The 24,460-nt window shown below is 43.1% G+C and overlaps 1 protein-coding gene across 2 annotated transcripts in view; it reads right to left on the bottom strand.

Annotated features, from left to right (window-relative positions):
- Nucleotides 1-248: 248 nt before the first annotated feature.
- dpy19l3 (dpy-19 like C-mannosyltransferase 3) overlaps nucleotides 249-24,460 on the bottom strand; it is a 171,592-nt gene continuing 147,380 nt past the window's right edge. For both annotated transcript variants that reach the window (XM_070898088.1, XM_070898087.1), the window contains exons 16-19: nucleotides 20,685-20,767; nucleotides 15,057-15,189; nucleotides 10,289-10,447; nucleotides 249-2,082 (exon numbers count right to left, since the gene is read on the bottom strand). In XM_070898088.1, coding sequence (XP_070754189.1) covers nucleotides 1,909-2,082; nucleotides 10,289-10,447; nucleotides 15,057-15,189; nucleotides 20,685-20,767 — 549 coding nt within the window. In that variant the 3' untranslated portion in view covers nucleotides 249-1,908. The remainder of the gene's footprint in view (nucleotides 2,083-10,288; nucleotides 10,448-15,056; nucleotides 15,190-20,684; nucleotides 20,768-24,460) is intronic.

Raw genomic sequence — 24,460 nt, 5'->3', positions numbered from 1 at the left:
ACAATGCAACACACAATATTTGCTTCATCTATATTTATTTCCATGTCACGGCAGTGAGATTGAACTCTGTGGGTACAGTGGTGTGTCTACATAAAAGATCACTAAAGATTCAGTTAAAAGGGACACAGAATACAGGAAGTTTCAAGTTTGACTCCTTTGCAATTTCAATTTTAGAAAACTGCTCAAAGCATTTGTAGTAAAAGCTACATTACATTTTGTGAACAAATGACAACATCCATATGAATATATTAATTGAATGATTTGTTTATTTCATAAAAAATCATGCCAAACAATGTAGTGGAATGAAACAGCTAAACGCACAGTAGTTCCATTTCAAAATCTATATTTGCTGTACAAAGTGGATACAGAAAATAATTAAACATTTAGAAAATGCAGAATTCAGTAGTGATACTAGTGGCATTGTTAAATGTCAATGTTGCCACAGAAATTCCATTGCTTCTTTTAACAAAATTCTACCACTATTAAAAAAAATACTAACTAAAATTTTTCAGTACAAAGAGCCAAGTACCAATTGTAAGTGTTATTGTGACATAATATCTATAACCTTAAAGGGGCAGGCCCTTGACTAGAAAGTAAAAGAGCTTGAATCACTGCAATGCTTCAATATGTGCCTTATCTTGTGTCAACAAAGATACATCAACAGAATGATACACTGGGTTACTCTGCCCCCATGATTGAAAAGGGCAGCATAGGATCAGGGGCTAACTGGTTGGTTGGGAGGACTGGCAGAAGGCAGTTGACAAAAAAAATGGAGGAAACCAGTTAGCACTGCATCTTTCAGCAGCACTCAGGACATTACACATCCACCTTTCAGTAGTGTTATTCTTCTTCGTCGTTGTCAGTATTCAGACAGTTGACCTCACATGCAATAATCTTAATCATGCAAAAGACTACAATTACTGTATCCACAAATTCCCATTACAGAAAATCTTTTACAATTTTACATTCAGTCTAAATAAAAATTGAATGCAACATCTTGTTTCACTGAAATGGGCAACGCAAGGACCTACAACCATCAATTCAAACACATGCCAATGTATAGACCCATTCTGCAAACTATTGTAAGGCGTAGCTCTATAGCCTGAAATTTCCTCATTGTCAGCTGAAATGGTCCATTAATTCAGTAAATTTAAAATACACAAACGACCCAGGACTGTGGAACAGCACACCATAATAAAAATATTTCTTAGACTGTAATACTGCCCAACAAATCTAATCATCTAATTTGGCACTATTTAAGTACAGGTGTCAACGTGTGTTACTTATTTTAAGATAATTTACAATATCGATAATCTGCTAATCACAGCCACTAACTGAAAGCATAGTTTGTTCAATATGAATGGTAACATAAATGAAAGCAAAGTAAAAATTGTACCGCATTACATAAACCACACGATACATACAAGCATGTAATTATGCAGATAAATTCTACTTTAAAAAAATTGCAACACTGTAAGGAATGTGTCTCCAATGGCAGTCTGTATTAGCAATTCAAATAAATACTGTCATAAATTTCAAGGCAGAACAAAAAATTGCTTGAACGAAATTATATGGCGGCATCTAAGAAAAACATTCAATTTCTAGGATATAATCAATATGAAAAAAGGTGTGTTATGTGCAAATCTTGTTTCAACAAATTATGTAAAATGTATAGAAATGTAACAGAAAAATACAATGCTTGAATTAGCAAAAGATTTAAATGAGACTGGACTTTAACTTGATATTAAATTTTAGACAAACATGAGCTATGATAATTAACTACAGCATTCAGCAGTAAGAAAGCTTTCAATCTCAAATAAAAAGACTAGACTTTTTCATGAATATGGCTGGACTTTTCTACTGTTAAAACCAACATCTATTTTTTGCAATGGTTACGAAACCTTACTTCTAATAAGGTACATCCTTCTTTTTCTTTAGTTTGTAAACATGGAAGGTTTTGTTTCTAAACACACGGGAGAAGAAAGTGGTATAGGAAGGGTCATTAGATTTGATTTCATCACAAAAGCGTGGATAAGGAGAAACCTCCAAATCAGGATCATTTGCTCCAGGACCATCCATCACCTGGAAAATATATAATTACAGAAAAAGTCAGATTCCTAAATTTACTAATTTCACAGCACAAAAACATAAAAAGCTTTTAAAGTAAACATTTTAATGCTCACAATAAGGCTGACAGTGATTATTCAAGATATTCTAGTCAGAAGTAAATATTGTACAATTACTTATCACACATGACCCTAACATCTTGTTACAGTACTATATTAAAAGTAGCCTAAATCAAGCTTTTCCAGTCCTTGAAATTGAAGCATGATCGGTCTGTGTGTTGGAATTTAATTTAAGGGCAGTTCTGTTACTAATTACTGTGGATGAGCTGAATCAATTTATTTTTACAAGGAGAACAGAAACACACACCCAAAAACTAAGACGACAATATGTTTCAGCTACATGCAGCACAAGATCCATTTCAAGGATCACCCTCTGACTCTTCTTCCATCTACTCATGGCTCCCTTTTTTCTCTCTCTCTCGCTCGGTTTCTTCTCTGTATCAATAACCTCCACTCCTCAACAACATCTACTTTTATTAATATAGCGCCTTTAAGGTAGTAAAATAGCTCCAGGCACTTCGTAGCAGTGTTATAAGCCAAAATAGATAAATTTGATACTGATCCACATAAAAAGAAATTACGGCAGATGACCAAAAGCTTGGTTAAAGAGATAGGTTTTAAGGAGTGTCTTAAAGGAGGAAAGAGAGGTAGAGAGGCGGAGAGGTTTAGGGAAAGATTTCCAGAGCTTAGGGCCCAAGCAGCTGAAGCCATGGCCACCGATGGTTGTGCAGTTATAATCAGGGATGCTCAGGAAGGCAGAATTTGAGGAGCGCAGTCATCTCATGGGGTTGTGAGGCTGATGTAGATTACAGAGATAGGGAGGGATGAGGCCATGGAGGGATTTGTAAACAAGGATGAGAATTTTGAAATCGAGCCGTTGTTTAGCCGGGAGCCAATGTAGGTCAGCGAGCAACAGGGGTGATGGGTGAGCGGGACTTGGTGCGAGTTAGGACACGGACTGCCGAGTTTTGGATGACCTCAAGTTTATGTAAGGTAGAATGTGGGAGGCCAACCAGGAGTACATTGGAGTAGTCAAGTCTAGAGGGAACAAAGGCATGGATAAGGGTTTCAGTAGAAGAGCTGAGGCAGCGGTGGAGACGCGCAATATTACGGAGGTGGAACTAGGTAGTTTTAATTATGCCATGGATGTGTGGCCAGACAGGTCCAGGAGGAGGAGGAAGGATAGTTTACCTTTGTCACAGTCACAAAGGATGTAATTTGTTTTGGCTAGGGAGCAGTGACTGCTGGGAGTGTCGAGTAGTTTAAAAGAAAACTGCTTCTTTTAACTGAGGAATTTGGAAAGGGAAGGAGTAAAGCCAGTTGTTGTGGTCCATGTCGGAACAAACGACATAGGTAGGAAGAGGAAGGAGGTCCTGCTGAAGGAGTATCAGGAGTTAAGAGCTAAATTAAAAAGCAGAAACTCAAGGGTAATAATCTCTGGATTATTGCCCAAGCCACGTGCAAATTGGCATAGAAGCAGTCAGATCAGGAGAATTAGCATGTGGCTAAAAGGCTGGTGTGGGAAAGAGGGGTTCCTTTTCATGGGACACTGGCAGTACTGAGATAGGAAGGAGTTGTACAATGGGACGGGCTTCACCTGATCTAGGATAGAATCTATGTCTATGCGGAAAGGGTAATTAGGAAGGTGGTAAAGGCTTTAAACTAGTAAGATGTGGGGAGGGATCTACAAGAAATTAAACCAGCCTAAATATAAACAAAACAGGAAAGGAGAGCATAGGAAAGAATAAAAGTAAGGGAGGACATTGATGGCCAGGAAATAAGAGTTATAAAACAGGAGTGTAAAAAGATGGTTAAAAATAAAGTGAAAGGAACTGCTATTAAAAATGAGTTAAACTGTCTGTACAGCAATGCACACATTGTCAGTAAAAAAAAAACAGGAAAGCTGGAGGTAATCATGCATTGTGATGAACCAGACATAGTAGGGATTACTGAGACATGGCTACAGATAATCAGGACTGGGGACTAAACGTCACAGGGCATAATATATTTAGAAAAGACAGAGAGGAATTATGGGGCGGTGGAGTAGGTGTACTTATTAGGGATAACAAAATGGCAGTAGAAAAAAGTGTCGCCGCTATCAGCAAGACAGAAACAGAATTTTGAGGGGCTGAGAATAGAACTAGGGAAAATAAAATAGACAACATTTTATTTGGACAACAATATTTGCAAATAATTATGTAGAACAACAATGGGAAACATTTAAAGTGGTGTTCAAAAGAGTCCAGGAGAAATATATTCAGCTAAAAAAAAATAACATTAATGAAACACTATAGATGAATAAAGCTGTAAGGGAAAAATTGAGGGTAAGGAAAGAGGCATACATTAAGTACATGGACAGCAGGGGTGAGCATAAGGGAGAATATGAAGAGTTTAGGAGAGAAGTTAAAAAAAAAAGCAATTAGGATGGCAATGAGGAACTATGAAATTAAATGATCAAGGAACATAAAAAAAAATAGTAAAATATTTCACGGGCACATAAATAAAAAAAGGAAGGTTGGGATGGGAATAGGGCCACTAAAGGATGGATTGGATAATACCACAGGCAGCAACAGAGAGATGGTCGAAATATTAAATAATTACTTTGATTCAGTATTTACTAGGGAGATAGAACAGGTGGACATGACATCGGATGATGAGATAAGTACATTTAAAATAAAAAGAGGAGATATATTAAATAAACAAATTAAACTCAGAGGAATAAAACCTTGGTCTGGACAGATTACATCGACGCATTTGAGAAGAATCTAGGGAAGAGATAGCAGAGGCATTACTACATATAGCTAATAATTGGTTAGAAAAAGGTGTAGTACCAGAGGACAGCGGAAAACTAACAGAATACCTATATTTAAGAAGGGAGATAGAACATTATCAAAGAACTAGAGACCAATCAGCTTAACATCGGTGGTAGGAAAAATAATAGAATCCGTACTAAAGAAGAAAAAAGGCCAAGGGGTGACCTAATAGAAGTCTTTAAGATTGTGAAAGGTTTTGATAGAGTAGATACAGAAAGAGTGTTTCCATTTGTGAGGAAGAGCATAACTAGAGGCCATCAATGCAAGATAGTTGTTAGAAATTAGGGTTACCTGAAAATGATACTGTGTTTATTGATTGTATGTGTTATGTATGCAATAAAGGTTCAAACTGAGTGCTGTTTAACGAAGCAAGGTACAACCTGGCTTCTGCTTTATTTAGGCACAAAGTGCCTGACTCACAAAATTGCTGGCCTTTTATACCAGAGCAGCATCATGTGCATCTGCTCAGTGGCCGCCAACAATGACACCATCTGGTGGCTACAAACAGCATGTACATACATGACAATACCCTCCGCTGAGATCTTATCACAGTTTTTCCACAGGTTGAAACGGTCCGGTGCTTTATGCTCCTGGGTTGATCGTCTCAGTTCGATTCCGGCCTCGGGTGAATGTGCAGAGTCTGTTGTGGCTGGGTGGCTGACTTGTTGGGGGTGGCAGTGGCCATGTCATTAATTACAAGTCCATTTTTATTGAACAAGTCCGTGATGAAAATTCTGGGTTCACTGATGATCCTCGAGTCCACTGAAGGCTGCGGGTAGGTTGGTTGTTCGTCGATGGTTTCTTCGTCCGACTTTGTAGTCTCCACAGATTCTGACTGTGTCATCACTTTTCAGCACATGAACAATGGGGCTGGCCCATTCATTAAATTAGATCGGTGATATGATCCCTTCACGCTGGAGTCTGTCTAGTTCAATTTCGACCATCTCCCTCATCATATACAGCACTGCCCGAGCTTTATGATGGACGGGTCTTGCATCTGTGTCCACGTGGATCTGCACCTTGGCTCCCATGAAGTTGCCGATACCCGGTTCGAACAGCGAGGGGAACTTGCTCAATACTTGGGCACATGTATCTTCCTCCGACGACATCGCCTTTATGTCGTGCCAGTCACATCTGATTTTCTTCAACCAGTTCCTGCCGAGCAGCGTTGGGCCATTGCCTGGAACAATCCACAGCGGTAACTCATGAACCGCACTGTCATATGACACATTAACTTGTGCACTGACAATCACCTTTATCAATTCTTTGGTGTACGTTCGCAGCTTGGCGTCATCAGGGCTCAGCCTGGGCCTCACAGTCTTAGTATCCCACAGCTTATTAAATGCCCTCTCGTTCATGATCGATTGACTCGCCTGTGTCCAGTTCCATCGATACTGGTATCCCATTAAACTTCACATTAAACAAAATTGGTTTATTCTTGGTTACGAAAGAGTACAGTCCATACATTTCCTCCTCTGGCACCTCGGATTGCGTATCCAGATCCACGCTAGTCTGACTCTCATCCTCTGCGTGGTGTGTCGCAGCTCGCTTGCTCATCTGTGGACAATTGCGCTGGAGATGCCCCACTCTCAGACAGCCTTTGCAACTATATTGCTTAAATCGGCATTGCTGGTGCCGATGATTTCCCCCAGAACGCCAACACGGAGAAGTTGGATATATTCCCGCTGGCGGATTTTGGGCAGCCACAGGTTTTGCGAACGCAGCCGGATAGGCCCTGCCATGTGCCACTCTGCCAAACACCAAATCAATCGCATTTACAGTACTTGCCGAGGTTTGGTTCTTCACCGATATTTGCTTTAAATGCCTGTCCGTCGTTATACATGATCGAACGATCTGGATGACCCTTTTTAAATCCAACTCCTCCATCGGCAGAAGTTTGCAGAGGATCACCTCGTGGTTGATACCGATAACAAAGAAGTCCCGCAGCATGTCTGCTAACACCGTCCTGAACTTGCACGGTCCTGCTAGACGTCTCAGGTCGGCAACAAATTCCTCCGCGCTCTGGCCCTCCGATCGAACACGTGTATAAAACCTGTAGCTCGAGATGATGATGTCGTCGTCTGGCTTGAGGTGCTCCCGCACCAATGTACACAACTCTTCATACATTTTCTCTGTTGGATCACTAGGCATGAGTAGATTCTTTATCAGGCCTTAAATCTTTGAACCGCACACAGTGAGGAACACGGCCTGGTACCGATCTGCATCGTTGACCCCCTTCATTTTGTTGGCCACGAAGTACTGGTTCAAGCTGCTCACAAAGTCTGCCCAATCTTCTCCCTCCACGAATCGTTCTAAAAATCCAATCAGGCACATTTTGCAAACAAAGGTTCTTGTATTCTCGTCACCAAATGTTAAGTATGCAATAAAGGTTCAAACTGAGTACTGTTTAACTAAGCAAGGTACAACCTTGCTTCTGCTTTATTTAGGCCCTAAGTGCCTGACTCACAAAATGGCTGGCCTTTTATACCAGAGCAGCACCATGTGCATCTGCTCAGTGGCCTCCAACAATGACACCATCTCATGGCTACAAACAGCATGTACATACATGACAGTATGTTTCTGCTCAAGGCAAGTAAAGGGTTAATGCATAAGCTATGTTTTACCCGAGAATGCTTAAGTTTCGCTTTCCCGAGACAGTGTTTTTAATGAGTTAGATTAGAGAATGCACAACATTTTGACAGTCTTTAATTTGCCCAATGAAGGGCCAACCTAATATTTCTTCCATTATTACTAATAATCAATTATAATGCTAAGGTAGAATTTGGAGATTGTTTAACAGATATTAAAAGTTAATTAGTATAAAATATATAGAATAGAAGGAATGAGAGTTAGGGTTGGTTGAATTAAGATAATTCTAGCCTGGGGCCCCTGATTTAATGCCTAAGGTTGCCCTGAGACATGCACCAGTTGGAGCTGGGAGACGACAGGATGCTATAAGAGACCATAGCTTTGAGGGAACCGGGCTTGACGGATAAGAGTCGTCCAGATGGATGGATTGGCCTTCAAAACTATAAACTAGAAAGTTGAGTAATGGTTGTAAAGGTCCCTCCTTCAGGGTGGGTCTTCATTGTCAAGTGGAGACAAAGAACTAAAAGCATTATTGGGTAATAAGCTTTTACAGGAGCCTCCATAGGTTGAATAGCCTGGTCAATAATTCAATCCTAGGCCCACCCCTAAAAAGAGGATAAAAGAAACACCATTTGGGCTCATTCAGGTAGATCGGGAAGGAAGAACCACACAAGGGTGAGCTGGTTGAACGCTCTTTCGAGAATAGACCCTGCTCATTGAAGTCAATCACTCTGGGGTTCCAGACAAAAGGTAAAGATGACATAAGCCGGAGAACTGCTTGTCACGGTCGTATGCTTTTGCTGTATAACTTGTGTGTTATATTCCGTCCTAAACTCTGAATAAACACAATATATCCACCATATTGGTTTGCACTCAAACCTGATTATTAAGGTAACCAGAGATAGCCTGAAAAGGCGTTTTCCAAGAAATCAAATAGGGAATTCAGAAGAAACTTCTTTACCCATAGAGCGGTAAGACTGTGGAACTCGCTACCACAAGGAGCATTTGAGACAAATAATATAGATGCATTTAAGGAGAGGCTAGATAGCATATGAGGGAGAAGGGATTAGAGGCTTATGCTGATAGAGTTAGATGAGAAAAGACAGGAGGAGGCTTGAATAGAGCATAAATGCCGGCATGGACTGGTTGGGCCGAATCGCCTGTTTCTGTGCTGTATATTCTATGTAATCCTATGTAAAACATGCAATATGAAATTTGCTGATAATAATCATCTTTGTTCCAAATAGTCTACAATCTGGACATGGTTGTGATGATTAACTGCTAATCTGAACTGTCGCTTTAAAGCACAGCTCAAGTACTGTGTGTAAATCCAGGTAAAGTGTCCATTTGCAGACTGCAAAGTCAATCATCAGCAAACTGATGGATGGTGTCATTGACAGTACTATCAAGCGGCAGTTACTCACTAATAACCTGCTCACTGATGTTCAGGTTGGGTTCCGTCCGTTCCACTGGCTGGAGTCATACCTAACACAAAGAAAGATGGTTGTGGTTGTTGGAGATCAATCATCTCAGGAAATCGTTGCAGGAGCTCCTCAGGGCAGTGTCCTCGGCCCAACTATCTTCAGCTGCTTCGTCAATGACCTTCCCTCCATCATCAGATCAGAAGTGGGGATGTTCGCTGATGACTGCACAGCGTTCAGTTCCATTTGCAACTCCTCAGATAATGAAGCAGTCCATGCCCGCATGCAGCAGGACCTGGACAACATTCAGGCTTGGGCAAATAAGTGACAAGTAACATTTGCGCCACACAAGTGCCAGGCAATGATTACCCCCAACAAGAGAGAGTCTAGCCACCACCTCTTGACATTCAATGGCATTACCATCACTGAATCCCATCAACATCCTGGAGGGTCACTATTGACCAGAAACTTAACTGGATCAGCCACATAAATAATGTGGCCACAAGAGCAGGTCAGAGGCTGTGTATTCTGTGGCGAGTGTCTCACCTCCCGACTCCCCAAAGCATTTCCCCTATCTACAAGGCACAAGTCAGGAGTGTGATGGAGTACTCTCCACTTGCCTGGATGAGTGCAGCTCCAACAACAATCAAGAAGCTCAACACCATCCAGGACAAAGCCCTCTTAAGTGGCACCCCATCCACCACCTTAAACATTCACTCCCTCCACCACTGGTGCACCGTGGCTGCAGTGTGTATCATCTGCAAAATGAACTGCAGCGACTCACCAAGGTTTCTTCGACAGCACCTCCCAAACCTGTGACCTCTACCAACTAGAAGGGCAAAGGCAGCAGGCGCATGGGAACCCCACCACCTCCAAATTCCCCTCCAAGTTACACACCATCTGGAGTTGGAAATACATCGCTGTTGCCGCATCGTCGCTGGGTCAAAATCCTGGAACTCTCTCCCAAACAGCACTATGGGAGTTCCTTTACCACACGGACTGCAGCGGTTCAATACCACCTTCTCAAGGGCAATAAATGCTGCCTGGCCAGCGACACCCACATCCCAGGATCGAATTTAAAAAAAATTAGAAGTAAATTGCTTGTAAATTTCAGGCTCCAGGTCAAAAAACCCCAGCCCTGGAGTTCTGAAGCAATAATCCCATCCATTGCCTAGAATGACAAGTTGATGCACCATTATAAGGTGAAATTATCCTTTATGTGTTTCATTAAGTTATCAGGTAAAACTTGTTAGCTATTGTTTAAAGTTACTAACTCAAATATAACAAAATTACGTCAATTTGTTTTAGATGACTACAAGACTGAACAAATGCTACTTACGTGACCATTTGTGCTATCAAGCAGGTCTCTCAAACGACAGCCTCTGCTGTGCCGCCTTTCATAACAAATACTGTCCTCGAGGAGAATGTAGTCTGTTCCATACAGTCTCAGGATACTGTACACCTCTGCAGGGGAGCGTCTGGAGTAAATCTGATAGATCTTCAGAGAAGGACAATACAAGCAGTATTAAACTGAACAACTTAAAGAAGTACAAATTGACAAAAGGCCATTTGGCTCCTTCTAACCAACTGCACTCAGCATATACCATCAGGGATTCTTCCCATCCTATTTAATCTGCCGAGAGAGCTGAATAGGTACAAATGGAAGTTTCAAAAACTAAACTCAAATTCCTACATAACTGTTAAAGATGACTCCAGATAACTAATCACCTGCAGAAGATAACCCCAGCTTCTGTTCTCTACTGCAAAGTCTTCTTAAATACCTCCCGCCGTCTCCTCCACCCTCAACCCAAACAAGTGCCAGGAGTTCATGAACGTCTTTGTCACTAAGATTGAGACTATCCGATCAGCTGCCTCTGCTGCTTCCCTCCCTTCCCCTAGTCCACCGGGCCAAGCTTCCTTTAACGTTCCCCCTGCCCTAGCCCTGAACACACATCTTTCTCTAGTTTCTCTCCTATCTCCCTTCATGCCCTCTCCGAGCTCATCTTGTCCATGAGACCCACCTCATACTCTTGACCCTATTCCCATTAAACTGCTGACCACCCAACTTCCCTTCCTGGCTCCCATGTTAGCTGAAATTGTTAACGATTCTATTTCCTCAGGTACTGTCCTCCTCTCCTTCAAATCTGTTGTCATCAACCCTCTCCTCAAAAAAAATCAACCCTTGACCTCGTCCTTGCAAACTACTGACACATCTCCAACCTCCCTTTCCTCTCCAAAGTCCTTGAACATATTGTTGCCTCCCTATCCGTGCTCATCTTTCCTGGAACTCCATGTTTGAATCCCTCCAATCAGATTTCCGCCCTTGCCACAGTACTGAAATAGCTCTTATCAAAATGACAAATGATATCCTATGTGACTGTGACAAAGGTAAGCTATCCCTACTCGTCCTTCTTGACCTGTCTGCAGCCTGAGACACGGTTGAGTACACCACCATCCTCCAACACTTCTCCACCCTCTTCCAGCTGGGTGGGTCTGCACTCGCCTGGTTCCATTCTTATCCATCCAGTCGTAGCCAGAGAATCACCTGCAATGGTTTCTCTTCCCGCTCCTACTCCGTTACCCAAGAATCTATCCCAGACCGCTTCCTCTACATGCTACTCCTCGGCGACATAATCCGAAAACACAGCGTCAGTTTCCACATGTATGCCAACAACACCCGGCTCTACCTCACCACTACCTCGCTCGACCCCTGCACTGTTTCCAAGTTGGCAGACTACTTGTCTGACATTCAGTACTGCATGAGCAGAAATTTCCTCTAACTAATTTGCTCATATCTCATTTACAAGTTAATTGACAGAGCGTTTACTGTTTTGCGAGGAGTATTTCCCATGTAATATACTACCCTACAGTGGGAAAACTATTTTTCTCAATCTATGTTTGAGGCTCATCAATTTTATAGTCTTGGACTCTCGTCTGCAATTATTGCTCAAGTTAAGTAAATGCACAAATAACCATAAATAACCATAAACCATGATTTTCAGTATTTCAAGAATCTGCATTGTCCTCTCTCAATATTATGTTCTCTATTAAAATGCCAATTCTGTTAAAGTCTCTACATAGCTTTAAATGCCAAACTGCTCATCTTCTTTTGAATCCTCTTCAGTGCACTATTGTTCTTTCAAGATAGGGCACTCAAAGATGCAGACATTTCAGAATTGACAACAATGAGTTATACAGGGTAGATAACACATTCTTGCTTAAAATTGAATAACTTTGAGGTGCACATCCTCCAATATCTTATTTGCCTTATTAATAACAGCTTTAATTAACCAGATACTTTAAGTGAGCAACCACAGGCATATTTTCTTCCATTTGCTACCTTTGCCAAAGTGCACATCACCCACATGTACAAATATTATACATTTCCTTACATTTAACCACAGTACATTCCATCAGCTATTCCGTAGCCCATCCACTTAATTTGTCCTGAAAGCTGTCAATCGGTTCTACATTAGCGATCTAGCTGGACAGCTTAGCATCAAATGCCAATGTTTGAACATTACAGGTTCAGTGTCACGAATCCGGCAACCTTGGGACCGGGGCCGAGCCAGTTTTCATGTTTTTCCGGACTTCGGAACATGTTTCTGATGTCCGAAATCCAGAAATGCTCAAGCCCAGGTTCGGGTACTTCCGGATTTCGGAATGTCAGAAAGGTGTGGAGGTCGCCGCCAAGGAGCTGTTCGGGTGGGGCCCTGCCGCCAAGGAGCTGTTCGGGCCGCTGGCCCCGCCACCGTGGAGCTGCTCGGGCGGGGTCCCACCGAGGGGAAGGTGTTCAGGCGGGGTCCCACCACCGTGGAGCTGTTCGGGCGGGGTCCCGCCGAGGGGAAGGTGTTCAGGCGGGGCTCCACCGCCGTGGAGCTGTTCGGGTGGGGTCCCGCCGCCAAGGATGAGTTAGGGCGGGCCCCGCCACCCTGGTGCTGTTCGGGCGGGGCCCCGCAGCCAAGGAAGTGTTCGGGCCGGCAGACCCCGTCGCAGAGGAGGTGTTGGGTGTTGGTGCGGGCCGGTGAGGAGGCCCCGAGGCAAGGGTAACGGCGGCGAGAGCGAGGTGAGGCAAGTGGCGGCGGGGTAAGGGCAGCGGCAGCAAGGTGAGGCCCGAGGTCGGGCAGCAACGGGGCCCCGAGGTAAGGGCTGCAGTGGTGGGCGAGACGAGTGGAGGCGAGGTCTGAGGTCAGGCAGCAGCGGGGCCTCGAGGTCGTCAGGGTTGGCGGATATGGATTCCGGAACATTTTACAAATTACGGACATCCCTGCCACCAATTGGTCCCGAGTCCGGATTCTGGACGCTGCACCTGCACTAGAAGTACTCTCTTCCATATAATTTATCAATGGTGTAATCAGCAAGTGTTCCAGCGAGACCCTTGCAGAATATCACTACACATTATCTCTTGAGCCTATAATCATCACCTGCTTTCTAATGCCAATACAATTTCTAGTCTAGCTAGTTTATTTGTCATGTATCCAAGTATTTTTCACTAAAAGCACAGATGCAAAACTTTATTCCTCATCCATTAGTTTAGTCACTAGGCATATTTAGTTTAGTGGTGCCAATGCTACATTGGAAAATTCCTATTAAGCCAATATACTGTATGATAATCTAAACCCTTTGGGGCAATTTTAAACATTCCCAAAATGGGCACAAATCTGCTGCACCCACTCATATCCTTCAGCAGGAGGCCCAAACCAGTTTTAGATTCAGACCTCATTAGAATAGTTAACGAGCTGCCCAGTGCTCAATGAGTGCTAGCATGCAGCTTGCCAAATCAAGGGACTGATAATCTGGTGGCTCCACAAGCAAGCCGAGCCAGGCACTAAAAGAGATGGGAGGTGCATTGGGGGAAGGGGGCTTACCCAGCAATTGGCAGTGAGCCATAGTATTGCCGTTGCTGCTCTTCCTGGCCCTATAAAAATTCCCCCCCAAAATATTCCAGGCCTTTTTTCCCGTGGCTTCCTGCGGTTCTTTTAAGGACCACTGGTTAGGTCGCTCACCGCCAGGCACAAATGAGCACCGCTTCACCTGTTTGGACTTGGAAATTTCAAGAGGAGTCCAAAACTGGTGTGGAATGCCAATTTGCGCATGTATGCAACCTCTCATGGGCAGAAGTGCTAGGTGCCCATTTATGGGGCATCATGGTGGGCTGTTAGGTGTCCATGGGGCAGCCTTTGTTTTCCTGCCATTTCCAACTGGTGTACTCCTTGTAAACATTGTCTCAAATTACTTACATCACCAGTGACAGATCTGTAACTGCTGGTACTTCACTAGAACACTATAAAGCTCAAAATGCCCATTCTAGACACTAGGGGGTAGAAATTCGTTAGCTTAGCGCCTCTGGAAAGGGTCGGAACAGGGGCGCTAATGGAGTTTGGAGCTGTGAGCGCCGGCATTCGTGCCGCTCGGCACATTAAGTGTGCTGGTGCTGGTGGCGCTGTCCAGTATCGCCCGGGGGCATTGAGCAGGTGAGCAACACCCCCGGTTTTGACATCGCAATTATTTTTGTTTGCCGCTGACCCTGTAGTGCCGCGTAGCACGCCGTAGTGGGACCACCTGAAAAAAACAGGCGGTCAGAGCTGTCCCAGTGGCTGAGGGGGAAGGAATGAAAACATCAGGTAAGTGTGATTGTTTTAATTTTTTTTATTTTTGTGATTTATGTTTATGTGGTGATAGGTACTGGGAATGTTTTTTGTGGGATTTTTTTGATGATTTTTTTTCCCCAGGGAAGCCTCTCTTAGGATACTCCAAAGCCAGCTCTTTAGCTCGGTATTTTCAGTTGTTAGCCAGAACAGTTTGACAAAATCATCGACCTGAAACGTTAACTCTCTTTCTCTCTCCACAGATGCTGCCTGACCTGCTGAGTATTTCCAGCATGTTTTTATTTCAGGCCTCTCTAAGTTGATGACAGATAAGTTTGAAACACAGGCTCCCAATGAAATCAAAGCAGCTGCTCCAGTAAACACACAGGCTCACCCATAACCCAAAACGCAGGAACAGCTTGGAGTACAGCAGAAGCTAAAGACGGATTTGAAATAAGGAAAACAGACCTGTCATTACAAGGATACAATCTAATCCGTTGTCTGTGTGGAGATGTGTACCTGTTTTGTTCTTTCCCTTAACCTTTTATCTTCATAATGAGGGTGGTTGGTTATGGTTCTCCCAGTACACAGCTTGACTCCAGCTAACAACTGCATACTTCCAGCAAACACAGCATCTTTAGAAGTTTTTAACCTGTGGGGCGAGAAAGGAAAACAAATTAATAATGTACTAAACACTGATATAAAGGCTTCTTTATAGGTCAGTATTTTTGCTAGCAAAGTTTTAAAGAAAGAGAAACATAATTAAGTCATACTCTTCTAACAACCCAGCTGCAAGAAACACCTCCCTGATATCACCAGAAGTGCTATAGGCCCTGGACAACGTGGACTACTTCCCCTATCTCGGGAGCTCCCCATCAACAAGAGCAGGCTCTGACGATGAGATCCAACACCGCCTCCAGTGCGCCAGTGCAGCCTTCAGCCGCCTGAGGAAAAGAGTGTTTGAAGACCAGGCCCTCAAAACTGCCACCAAGCTCATGGTCTACAGGGCAGTAGTAATACCCGCCCTCCTTTTTGTATGGCTCAGAAACATGGACCATGTACAATAGACACCTCAAGTCGCTGGAGAAATACCACCAACGATGTCTCTGCAAGATCCTACAAATCCCCTGGGAGGACAGACGCACCAACATTAGCGACCTCGACCAGGCCAACATCCCCAGCATTGAAGCACTGACCACACTTGATCAGCTCCACTGGGCAGGCCACAAAGTTCGCATGCCAGACACGAGACTCCCAAGGCAAGTATTTAAGTATGGCACCCAAAACAAGACAAAATATTGTAACTATGGCCTAACCAATGATTTGAGGTTTATCATTATCTCTTTACTTTGTACTCTATTGCCCCTATTTATACAATTTAGGACCCCATATTGCTTTCTTTAAAATCAAATTGTCCTCCCATTTTTAAGATTTGTGTATCTGAACCTCTAAGTCTTTTGATGTATATTTCCTCTCCTTATTCTTCCTCCCAAATTATATCACTCCACATTAATTTTTTTCTGACATCTATTGCCCATTCTACTAACATTTCTATGTTCTCTTGAAGTTGCTTGCAGCCCTCTTCATAGCTAATCATGTCTTCTACTTTTGTGTTGTCAGCAAATTTTGAAATTGTGCCCCCTATTCAGAAGAGCATGGCCTCAACACTCACTCCTTAGGGACAGCAATTTTTATATTCAGCTGCCAAATAAACTTTATTCTCTTATTTGGTTTTAATCCAACTTCCTATCCATTGTTGCCATGTTACCTTTAATATAATGCATCTTCATTTTATCAACAAGCTTGCTAAGTGGCATCTCATCAAACATCTTTTGAAAATCCATACACACAACATCCACTGTGTTTTCTTAATCAATACGCTCTCTTATTTCATCCAGAAAATCTATTAAAGTTGTCAGAGGAGACTTTAGTTTTACAAATCGGTGCTGTCTATTCTTAATGAACTCATGGCTTTCCAATGGAGTACAGGTACTAATTTTATACTTTTGAAGCTTACCCAGTATTGATGTTAGGCTGACGGATTACCCTGTTTATCCCTTTCTCCCTTCTTATAGGTGTTATATCAGCGTCTGCGCACATTCAGAGGCTGAACTCCAGGACATAGTCGACGTATTTACTGAGGCATACGAAAGCATGGGCCTTCGCTAAACCTCCGTAAGACAAAGATCCTCTACCAGCCTGTCCTCGCCGCACAGCACTACCCCCCAGTCATCAAGATCCACGGCGCGGCCCAGGACAACGTGGACCATTTCCCATACCTCGGGAGCCTCTTATCAACAAAAGCAGACATTGATGAGGAGATACAATACCGCCTCCAGTGCACCAGTGCAGCCTTAGGCCGCCTGAGGAAAAGTGTGTTCGAAGACCAGGCCCTCAAATCTACCACCAAGCTCATGGTCTACAAGGCTGTAATACCGGGGTCTACAGGGCCGTAGTAATACCCGCCCTCCTGTATGGCTCAGAGACATGGACCATGTACAGCAGACACCTCAAGTCGCTGGAGAAATACCAACAATGCTTCCGCAAGATCCTACAGATCCCCTGGGAGGACAGATGCACCAACATTAGCGTCCTCGACCAGGCCAACATCTCCAGCATTGAAGCACTGACCACACTTGATCAGCTCCGCTGGGCAAGCCACATTGTCCACATGCCAGACACGAGACTCCCAAAGCAAGCGCTCTACTCGGAACTCTTTCATGGCAAACGAGCCAAAGATGGACAGAGGAAACGTTACGAGGACACCCTCAAAGCCTCCCTGATAAAGTGCAACATCCCCACTGACACATGAGAGTCCCTGGCCAAAGACCGCCCTAAGTGGAGGAAGTGCATCCGGGAGGGCGCTGATCACAGTGGTGACCAAGGAGTGGACCAAGTGATATACTGTACCACAGCTTGTCCGATTTGTGCCTTTTTGGGATTTACTTTAAAACCTGCTTTCCGTTATCTCAAATGACTTTTCCATAACTAGAACAGAGTCTAGCACGCAGGCTTTGAAAGCTGCTTTCCGTTATCTCAAATGTTCCAGTTTCAAGGCCATTACATCTCACTTTCTGTGGTTCTTCATCCACCGTATCTGAAGTCACAAGTTCAACTTATATTGTCCTTTGTTCTAAACTGCTAATGCCTGCAATTTTAACATTTTAATTTTTTCAAAGTCCCTTTACACTTCGCATATATCTCCCCACTTGCCCAGGAGTTTGACCTGTTCACTGAAGGTATTTCTAGATTGTTTCCAAACCTTTTAGTTTTATTTCTTTTTTTTTAAAAAAAGAGATCAGATTTAACTTTTTATTTTAAATATATCTCATTTTGTTGTGCCTTTTCTTAACCAGTGGTACTTGAAACCCTCACAACAAAATTAACTCTTCACTGCTCCCATCCCAATTTCTGCTCCCCTTTTGTAGTATTTGTATTTATTGTTGGATTACAAAATGTCAAATATGGTAACGCTGTTTTTTTTTTTAATATCGGACTTCTCATTTATGCTTATAGTGATTCACAGATCACAGAATGCAAAGTACTTGTTTTATAATTGTGTGTCTAACTTCTGTTTTAGAAGCTGATCAAAAACTGTAATCTTTTGCTCTGTAACTTCAATTTTGTGATACAGTATCTCATAAATTACATCTTTTTAAGCTTCAGCTTCTGACGCAGTAGTTGTGTAATTTTATTAAAAGGCTTCCAAACCCAAGATTTTCCAATACAACTAAAATGTTTATCAAGGAGAATCACCTGAAATATCTCAAAATCCCAATTCAAATATTGTACTGCCAATCTTTTATTTAAAACTCTTTTTACTGAGCTAGAAGCTTTCGTGTCAAGGTTTTACACAAAGGAGAATGGGGGCGTACTTCCCCAGCCCGCAGCCTCGAGAGACTCACGCAGGCCATTTTTTTAAAAAAAGCATTACAATTTCCCTTCTCCGTTCTTTATCTCATTCCTAGACTAAATTTATTGTCTTTCAACCCAATGTAATCAATGATTATGTGTTTTCTTTTGACAAGTGAGCGTGTCGAAAACATTTTTTTAAACCAACGGTACCACGCATTTTTTATGTTTTGCTCAACAAACCTATCCTTTGTGTATTTCCTAGCTCCGTAACTTACCATCCAAATAAATCCGCACCTGCGTTTCAAACTTAAAATGTAATTCAATTCTAGGTTCACACTTTCTTAAAACTTCCCACATACAGGACAACACTACAAAGGGTTAAAAAAAACTTTCACTCTGTCTGAAAAAGTGAGGAGCTAAAACAAACAGACTGCTCCACCATTTTTTCAAACAGGATTTCAGACACACGAAAAATTAATTAATTCCCATCTCAAATATTCCAGTCAAAAAATCACACAAGCACTTTTATTCAAAGACAGACATTCACAAAATTCTCTCTTCATTCAACAAAGTTTATTGTTTGGCCGGCTCTATTTTTGTATCCATACTTCACTTAAGATAGTCACTATCAGGTTTTTTTTTATGGTCTTCTGAAAAATATCTACTAAGCGAGCCGTCCGGCCCCCAATCTAGTGTATCTTTACATGCCATTTCTATACTGGGAACAGGAGATGTCGCTCGGTGTCACGATCCTACGGTCTAAGTGTGTTTCCTACACCTCCTTGATCCTGGCCGTCACGTGGGACTAAGTCCTCTTAATTCAGGCTCAGGCTAGGCATTTGAGATATTAGACCGTCTGCTCGTGTCGATCAACCTGCGTCCACCTTCAGCACCCCTGTTTCTTGTTACTGTCGCGCACTTGGTTAGGATTTTGCCTCCTACCTGGTTTAGAGGATTCTGCCGCCTTCCCGGCTACACCGAACCGCACCACTCACTCAAGTCTGTCCCCACTTGTTCTTTGGTCACGATCTTGTCAAATCCCACAGTCCGTTTTGAGCACTCTAATTTATGGGTGGTAAATGAAAAACACTCACCCTTTTTCGCTCAACGTCCCTGGGAAATGGCAAGACGTCAAGACCCTGCTTGCTGCGCCAAATTGTGATGACCGAGGAGTGGACCAAGTGATATACAAGGTCAACACTCAGGTAGAGACGACAGACTCCGGTATGTGGTTCAAAATGGTTTATTCACAGGCCTGGGAGAGAGATTGAGACCCGCTCTCAGACCCTCAGCTCCGCAGTTAAATTTAAGTTACAGCATTATATACCTTTTAGTACAAGCTTATCTCACAGGCAAAGCCTGCATCTCATAATTTTTCTTAATTAAAGCATTGTGTGTCTACATTCTTTGAGTTATATTTCATCATATCTTATCTTGTACAGATAGTAACCGTGTCTTGTAGTATCCTTCTCAAGGTCTCATCTGCTCGGATGATTCGTGATTATTCTACCACTGATTGTCTTGCTGCTTCGATTTTAGGTTTGCAAGTTAGCAAAATTATATGATACAGTGTTTTCTCTACCCTAGCTTTTAGATTTTGCAAGTTAGCAGAATTACATGATACATGGTTTTCTCTACCCTAGCTTTTAGTTTATGCAAGTTAGCATAATTATATGAGGATTGATAGTGTTTTCTCTACCCTAGCTTTATACATAGGTTTAAATGATCCCAGGCTATGCACCTTACTTTGGGGCTTTTTAGGGGTACTTCAGAGTGCATGCAGGAAACAAGCGCATGCAGCGGAAAGAACGTGCGGAAAACTTGTCCCACTCTTCCTTACCCTCAACGACTGTCTGTCCCACCTGTGGCAGGGACTGTGGTTCTCCTATTGGACTGTTCAGCCACCTAAGGCCTCATTCTAAGAGTGGAAGCAAATCTTCCTCGATTCTGAGGAATTGCCTGTGATGATGATGATGATATCAGTAACCCTCCAGTCCTCTATCACAACTCTTATATCCTGCCAAAAACCATCAAACTCAATTGATGAGAAATCACTATTCCTGACACCAAACATACTTGACTCCTACTCCACACTTCTCTCTGCAGCTTATCCCACTGCCTTAGCCAGTATTTCATGCACTGTTGTCTTAATCTGGAGAACTCGAATCAATAAACTGTAAAAGCACCAACTTAAAGCAAAAAACACATGTTTTGATTTGTTATGGATTTTAGCACAATTTTAAAGTTAAAAATTCAAATGTAATTTTATAAGTGGAAAATCATTTAACTTACTTGATCCAGTTCATTAATTCAACTGTATCAGGGTCATAAAATTCCCTCAGATCTGACAGTTCAATCATTATCTTTGGCCAGAACTAGAAAAACAAGAGACCAAATATTGAACAAATATAATTTTTCTGTCCACATTTCCCACCTTTAGTGGTCCGATGCCACGTACCCTAGAGTCCTGGTGGAAGACTGTAGATGTGGTAATCTAGAATAAATCCACAACCTCTGGGAAAGTCGCTTTCTGACAAGCTCATGGGGAGGGGTTAATGGAGGGCTAAACCTTGATCAAGATGAAACAAACCATTGCAAATTTATTCATACACATTGATACAGCAGCCAGCAGAGGCAATGACCCAGCAGCCACTTGCCATCTGGGAAAAGTCCAAGTGCAAATGTCAGTTGAGATGAATCAGAGATTTCATTTGGATTTGAAAATTATTATTATTTTTTTAATACTTTTACCAGAGATATAGGGCCTGAAATTGGTGGCCTTACTGCCCATTGCCGCCGCCAAGTTTTTTCGGCAGTTTCCCCTCGGTGACAGATTCCTCTTGGTCTGCTGCCGGCGGGAGGGGAGTACTGCTGGGAACTGCCCGCTGACGGCCACTGGCCACTCGCATAAGTGACCTCCCGCTTGCCGAGCTACCATATTGGTGCAGGCGGGAGTCGACGGCAACAGGGGGAAGAGACCGCTATGTGGAGACAGGTCTAACCCCAATGGTAAGTAAGAAGACCTGCAAAAAAAGGTTAGTGAACATGTTTTTTTTTCAGTGTTTTACCTGTATGAGGTCCCCTGAAGGTGTTCTGGCTTTTTTTGAGAAGATTTTTATTTTTCAGTATTTTCAGAATTTGAGGAGCGCAGATATCTCAGCAGGGTTGTGAGGCTGAAGGAAATTACAGAGATAGGGAGGGGCAAGGCCATGGAGGAATTTGTAAAAAGGATGAGAATTTTCAAATCGAGGTGTTGCTTAACCAGGAGCCAATGTAGGTCAGTGAGCACAGGGGAGATGGGTGAACGGAAACTGCAAATGCTAGCAATCTTAAGTCAAAACAGAAAATGGACAACAGGTTCATCAGCATCTGTAAAGATAGAAGTTAACAATTCAGGTGTGTACCCTTCATCAAAATTGGAAAGTGAAAGCTAAACAAGCTCTTTTGTAAGATGTAGAAGAGAGAAACAAGGAAGTGGGGAGGAAAAGAGACAACAGATATTCTAATGTCCTTAAAGAATTTAATAGGAACCTGTGAAATGATATAAAAGATCATGAGTGAGTGAATGAAAAGATGGATTAAAACGATGTGTACTCAACTCAGATGGTGAAAAGCATGGGCGGAAGTTACAAGATCTAAAATGAAACACTACAAACACAATGGCCAGAATTTTACTGGCACTGCAAATGTGAGTTCGGAGGCAGGTCAGCTGTCAAAATGGCAGTGATGGACAGGGGGCAGAAGTACGATTTCAGCACGCCTCTACGCCAGTTTCCCAAGTACTGGGTCTTCACAGACCTGACACCAAGCGGCAGGGGAGCCAATTCAAATCATTAGCAGCTTGTTTAAAGGTATTTAAAAAGCATTTTTACCAGGTACTTACCATTTTCCAGCTTTTTTTAATGAGGTTCTCGGCGCTTGGAGTTCATGTCAGGTAAGTGTGTTGTGTTTTCAATGACTCTCCATTGTTGTGAATAGTTGACAGCTGCAAAAGTGGTATAAAAAGCTACCATTTCACAGCTGTTTAATTTCCAATCTTAGAAGCTGGAGCCTTCAGGATTTGGAATACACTTTTCAGCTTTATGGAGGTTTGAAGTGTTTGGAGTGAACTCTCTATCCAGTGTCACCTCAACTTCAGCATCCATCTATTCCATCAGCATCGGAGCCCTTGAAAAAAATCTCACCTTGGTCTTCAGAATCCCACCACGATCAGCCCGAACACCAACATCACCAGGCACACCAGCATCACCAACAACAGCACCAACCTTCTCTGCAATCACCTGAAGCTGCGCACAGGACACAGGGCATCAGCACCCGACCATATTGCTGCCCGGGATGCCAGGGATGGCCTCACCATGGCCAGATTGACTTCACTTGACGTTGTACACCCTGGCTGCCACATGATGATTCAGGTTAACACCACCCCACACCAGCACCATAAAGCATCCCTACAATGCGAAGCCATTCCTTTCACACTCATCACCATTGGGGCGGGACCATTATGTCTCACCATTCACTGCGATTCAGTAGGCCACTTCCAAAGGTGCACACAGATCTGTCCAAGAAGGCAAAGTGTTGAAAATAAAGATTTCAACGTTTGACAATACATCAACATAAACTTTAAATGAACATTGGCTAAAAGACCCAAGTAGCTAACCTTATGTGTTGTTAGTTGGTATGATTGGACAAGGATGAGGGTGAGTGTGAGGGGTGGCTAGTGAGATAGCGATATGTAGATAGAGGGATGGCTGGAGGTGCAAGGTAAGTTGGTGTGAGTAAAAATGTGCAGGGGTAGGGTACGGAAGGCAGAGTGATGGGGATGTGAGACACATCAGAATGAGGTTGAGTGTGACTTTGCATAACGTTTCGTGATCTACTCAGATCACTGAAAGATTTGCGCCACTGCAGCCTGGTCCTCCTGATGACATTCCTGCTTGAGCCCTCCTATGCAATGTGCAACTAGACTGCGCTGCTGTCCTGGGGAAGTCTCTTCTGCCCATGGCAAGGAAAGAGAACCTCCCTGCATGCTGTGACTCCCTCCATAAGCATGTGGAGTCATGGAGAGCCTGAGTGCGGCCATGCAGTGCTTGCACTACCTCGATGCTGCAGAACACTGACAGCACAACTGTCAAAATGAATGTGGGCATGGTCCCTTTTAGGAAACCGGCTGGTGACCCACATCCTTTTAATTGGTCGAAAACCTCGTGGGGCAGGCTTAATATCCCAATCAGGGGCAGTCGTGGGGGGAGCCGACATGGAGCCAGAAGCGGGGTCGCAGTCCATGCCGGACGTCACCCACCACTCTCCTGCTTTGTTAGGAAAAATCGAGCCTAATAGGTCTGCTAGTCCCAAAGAAAAAAAACAGGCCACCACCTGGTTGCAGAACCCCAAGCTGCAGCTGTGTTCTGTTGAAGGATCCACAATCAAAGCCTTAACCCATCTCCCCTCCCAACAAAGTCTCCCACAACCCACTGCTGAAAAGAAAATTAGGTTGTAGCTCAGGCTTAAAATGACTAATGTCAATGTTCAGCACAGAGGGCTTCAGAGTTCCCAGGACAAATAAGAAATGCTGTTCCTGAAACTGTTGGGCTTGGCTGGAACAGTGTCAGAGCCAAGCATGTAGAAATCAGAGTGGAAATAGGAGAAGTTAAAGCGGTATGTCACAAGGAGATCAATGCCACATGGATATATTTGGTAAAGTGGTCACTTAATCTGCATTTGGTCTCCTCAACATAGATCAAACCATACTGTGAGTAGTAAATACAGTATACTAGATTGGAGGAAGTACCTGTAAATTGCCGTCTCCCATGAAATAAATGTTTGGGACACAGGCCAGTGGTATGGGAAAAGGTAATGGACAGCTGTTGAATCTTGTGGTTTCACAGGAAAATGCCAGGAGGGTAGATTGAAATTGGGGTGGTGGTGGTGGTGGTGAAAGCCAGAGGAGAGGTGATGGAAATGCTGTAGGTGATGGAAATGGCAGATGAAGCAATGAATGCCAAGACTGGTGGGATGGAATATGCAAAAAGATGGGGAAAGGGACAGGAAGGGCACAAGATCTGAAATAA

Source organism: Pristiophorus japonicus, chromosome 13 (assembly GCF_044704955.1).
Source record: "Pristiophorus japonicus isolate sPriJap1 chromosome 13, sPriJap1.hap1, whole genome shotgun sequence".
Lineage (NCBI taxonomy): Eukaryota > Metazoa > Chordata > Chondrichthyes > Pristiophoridae > Pristiophorus > Pristiophorus japonicus.
Note: the sequence above shows the minus strand (reverse complement) of the source record. Positions and strands in the feature narration are given on the sequence as shown.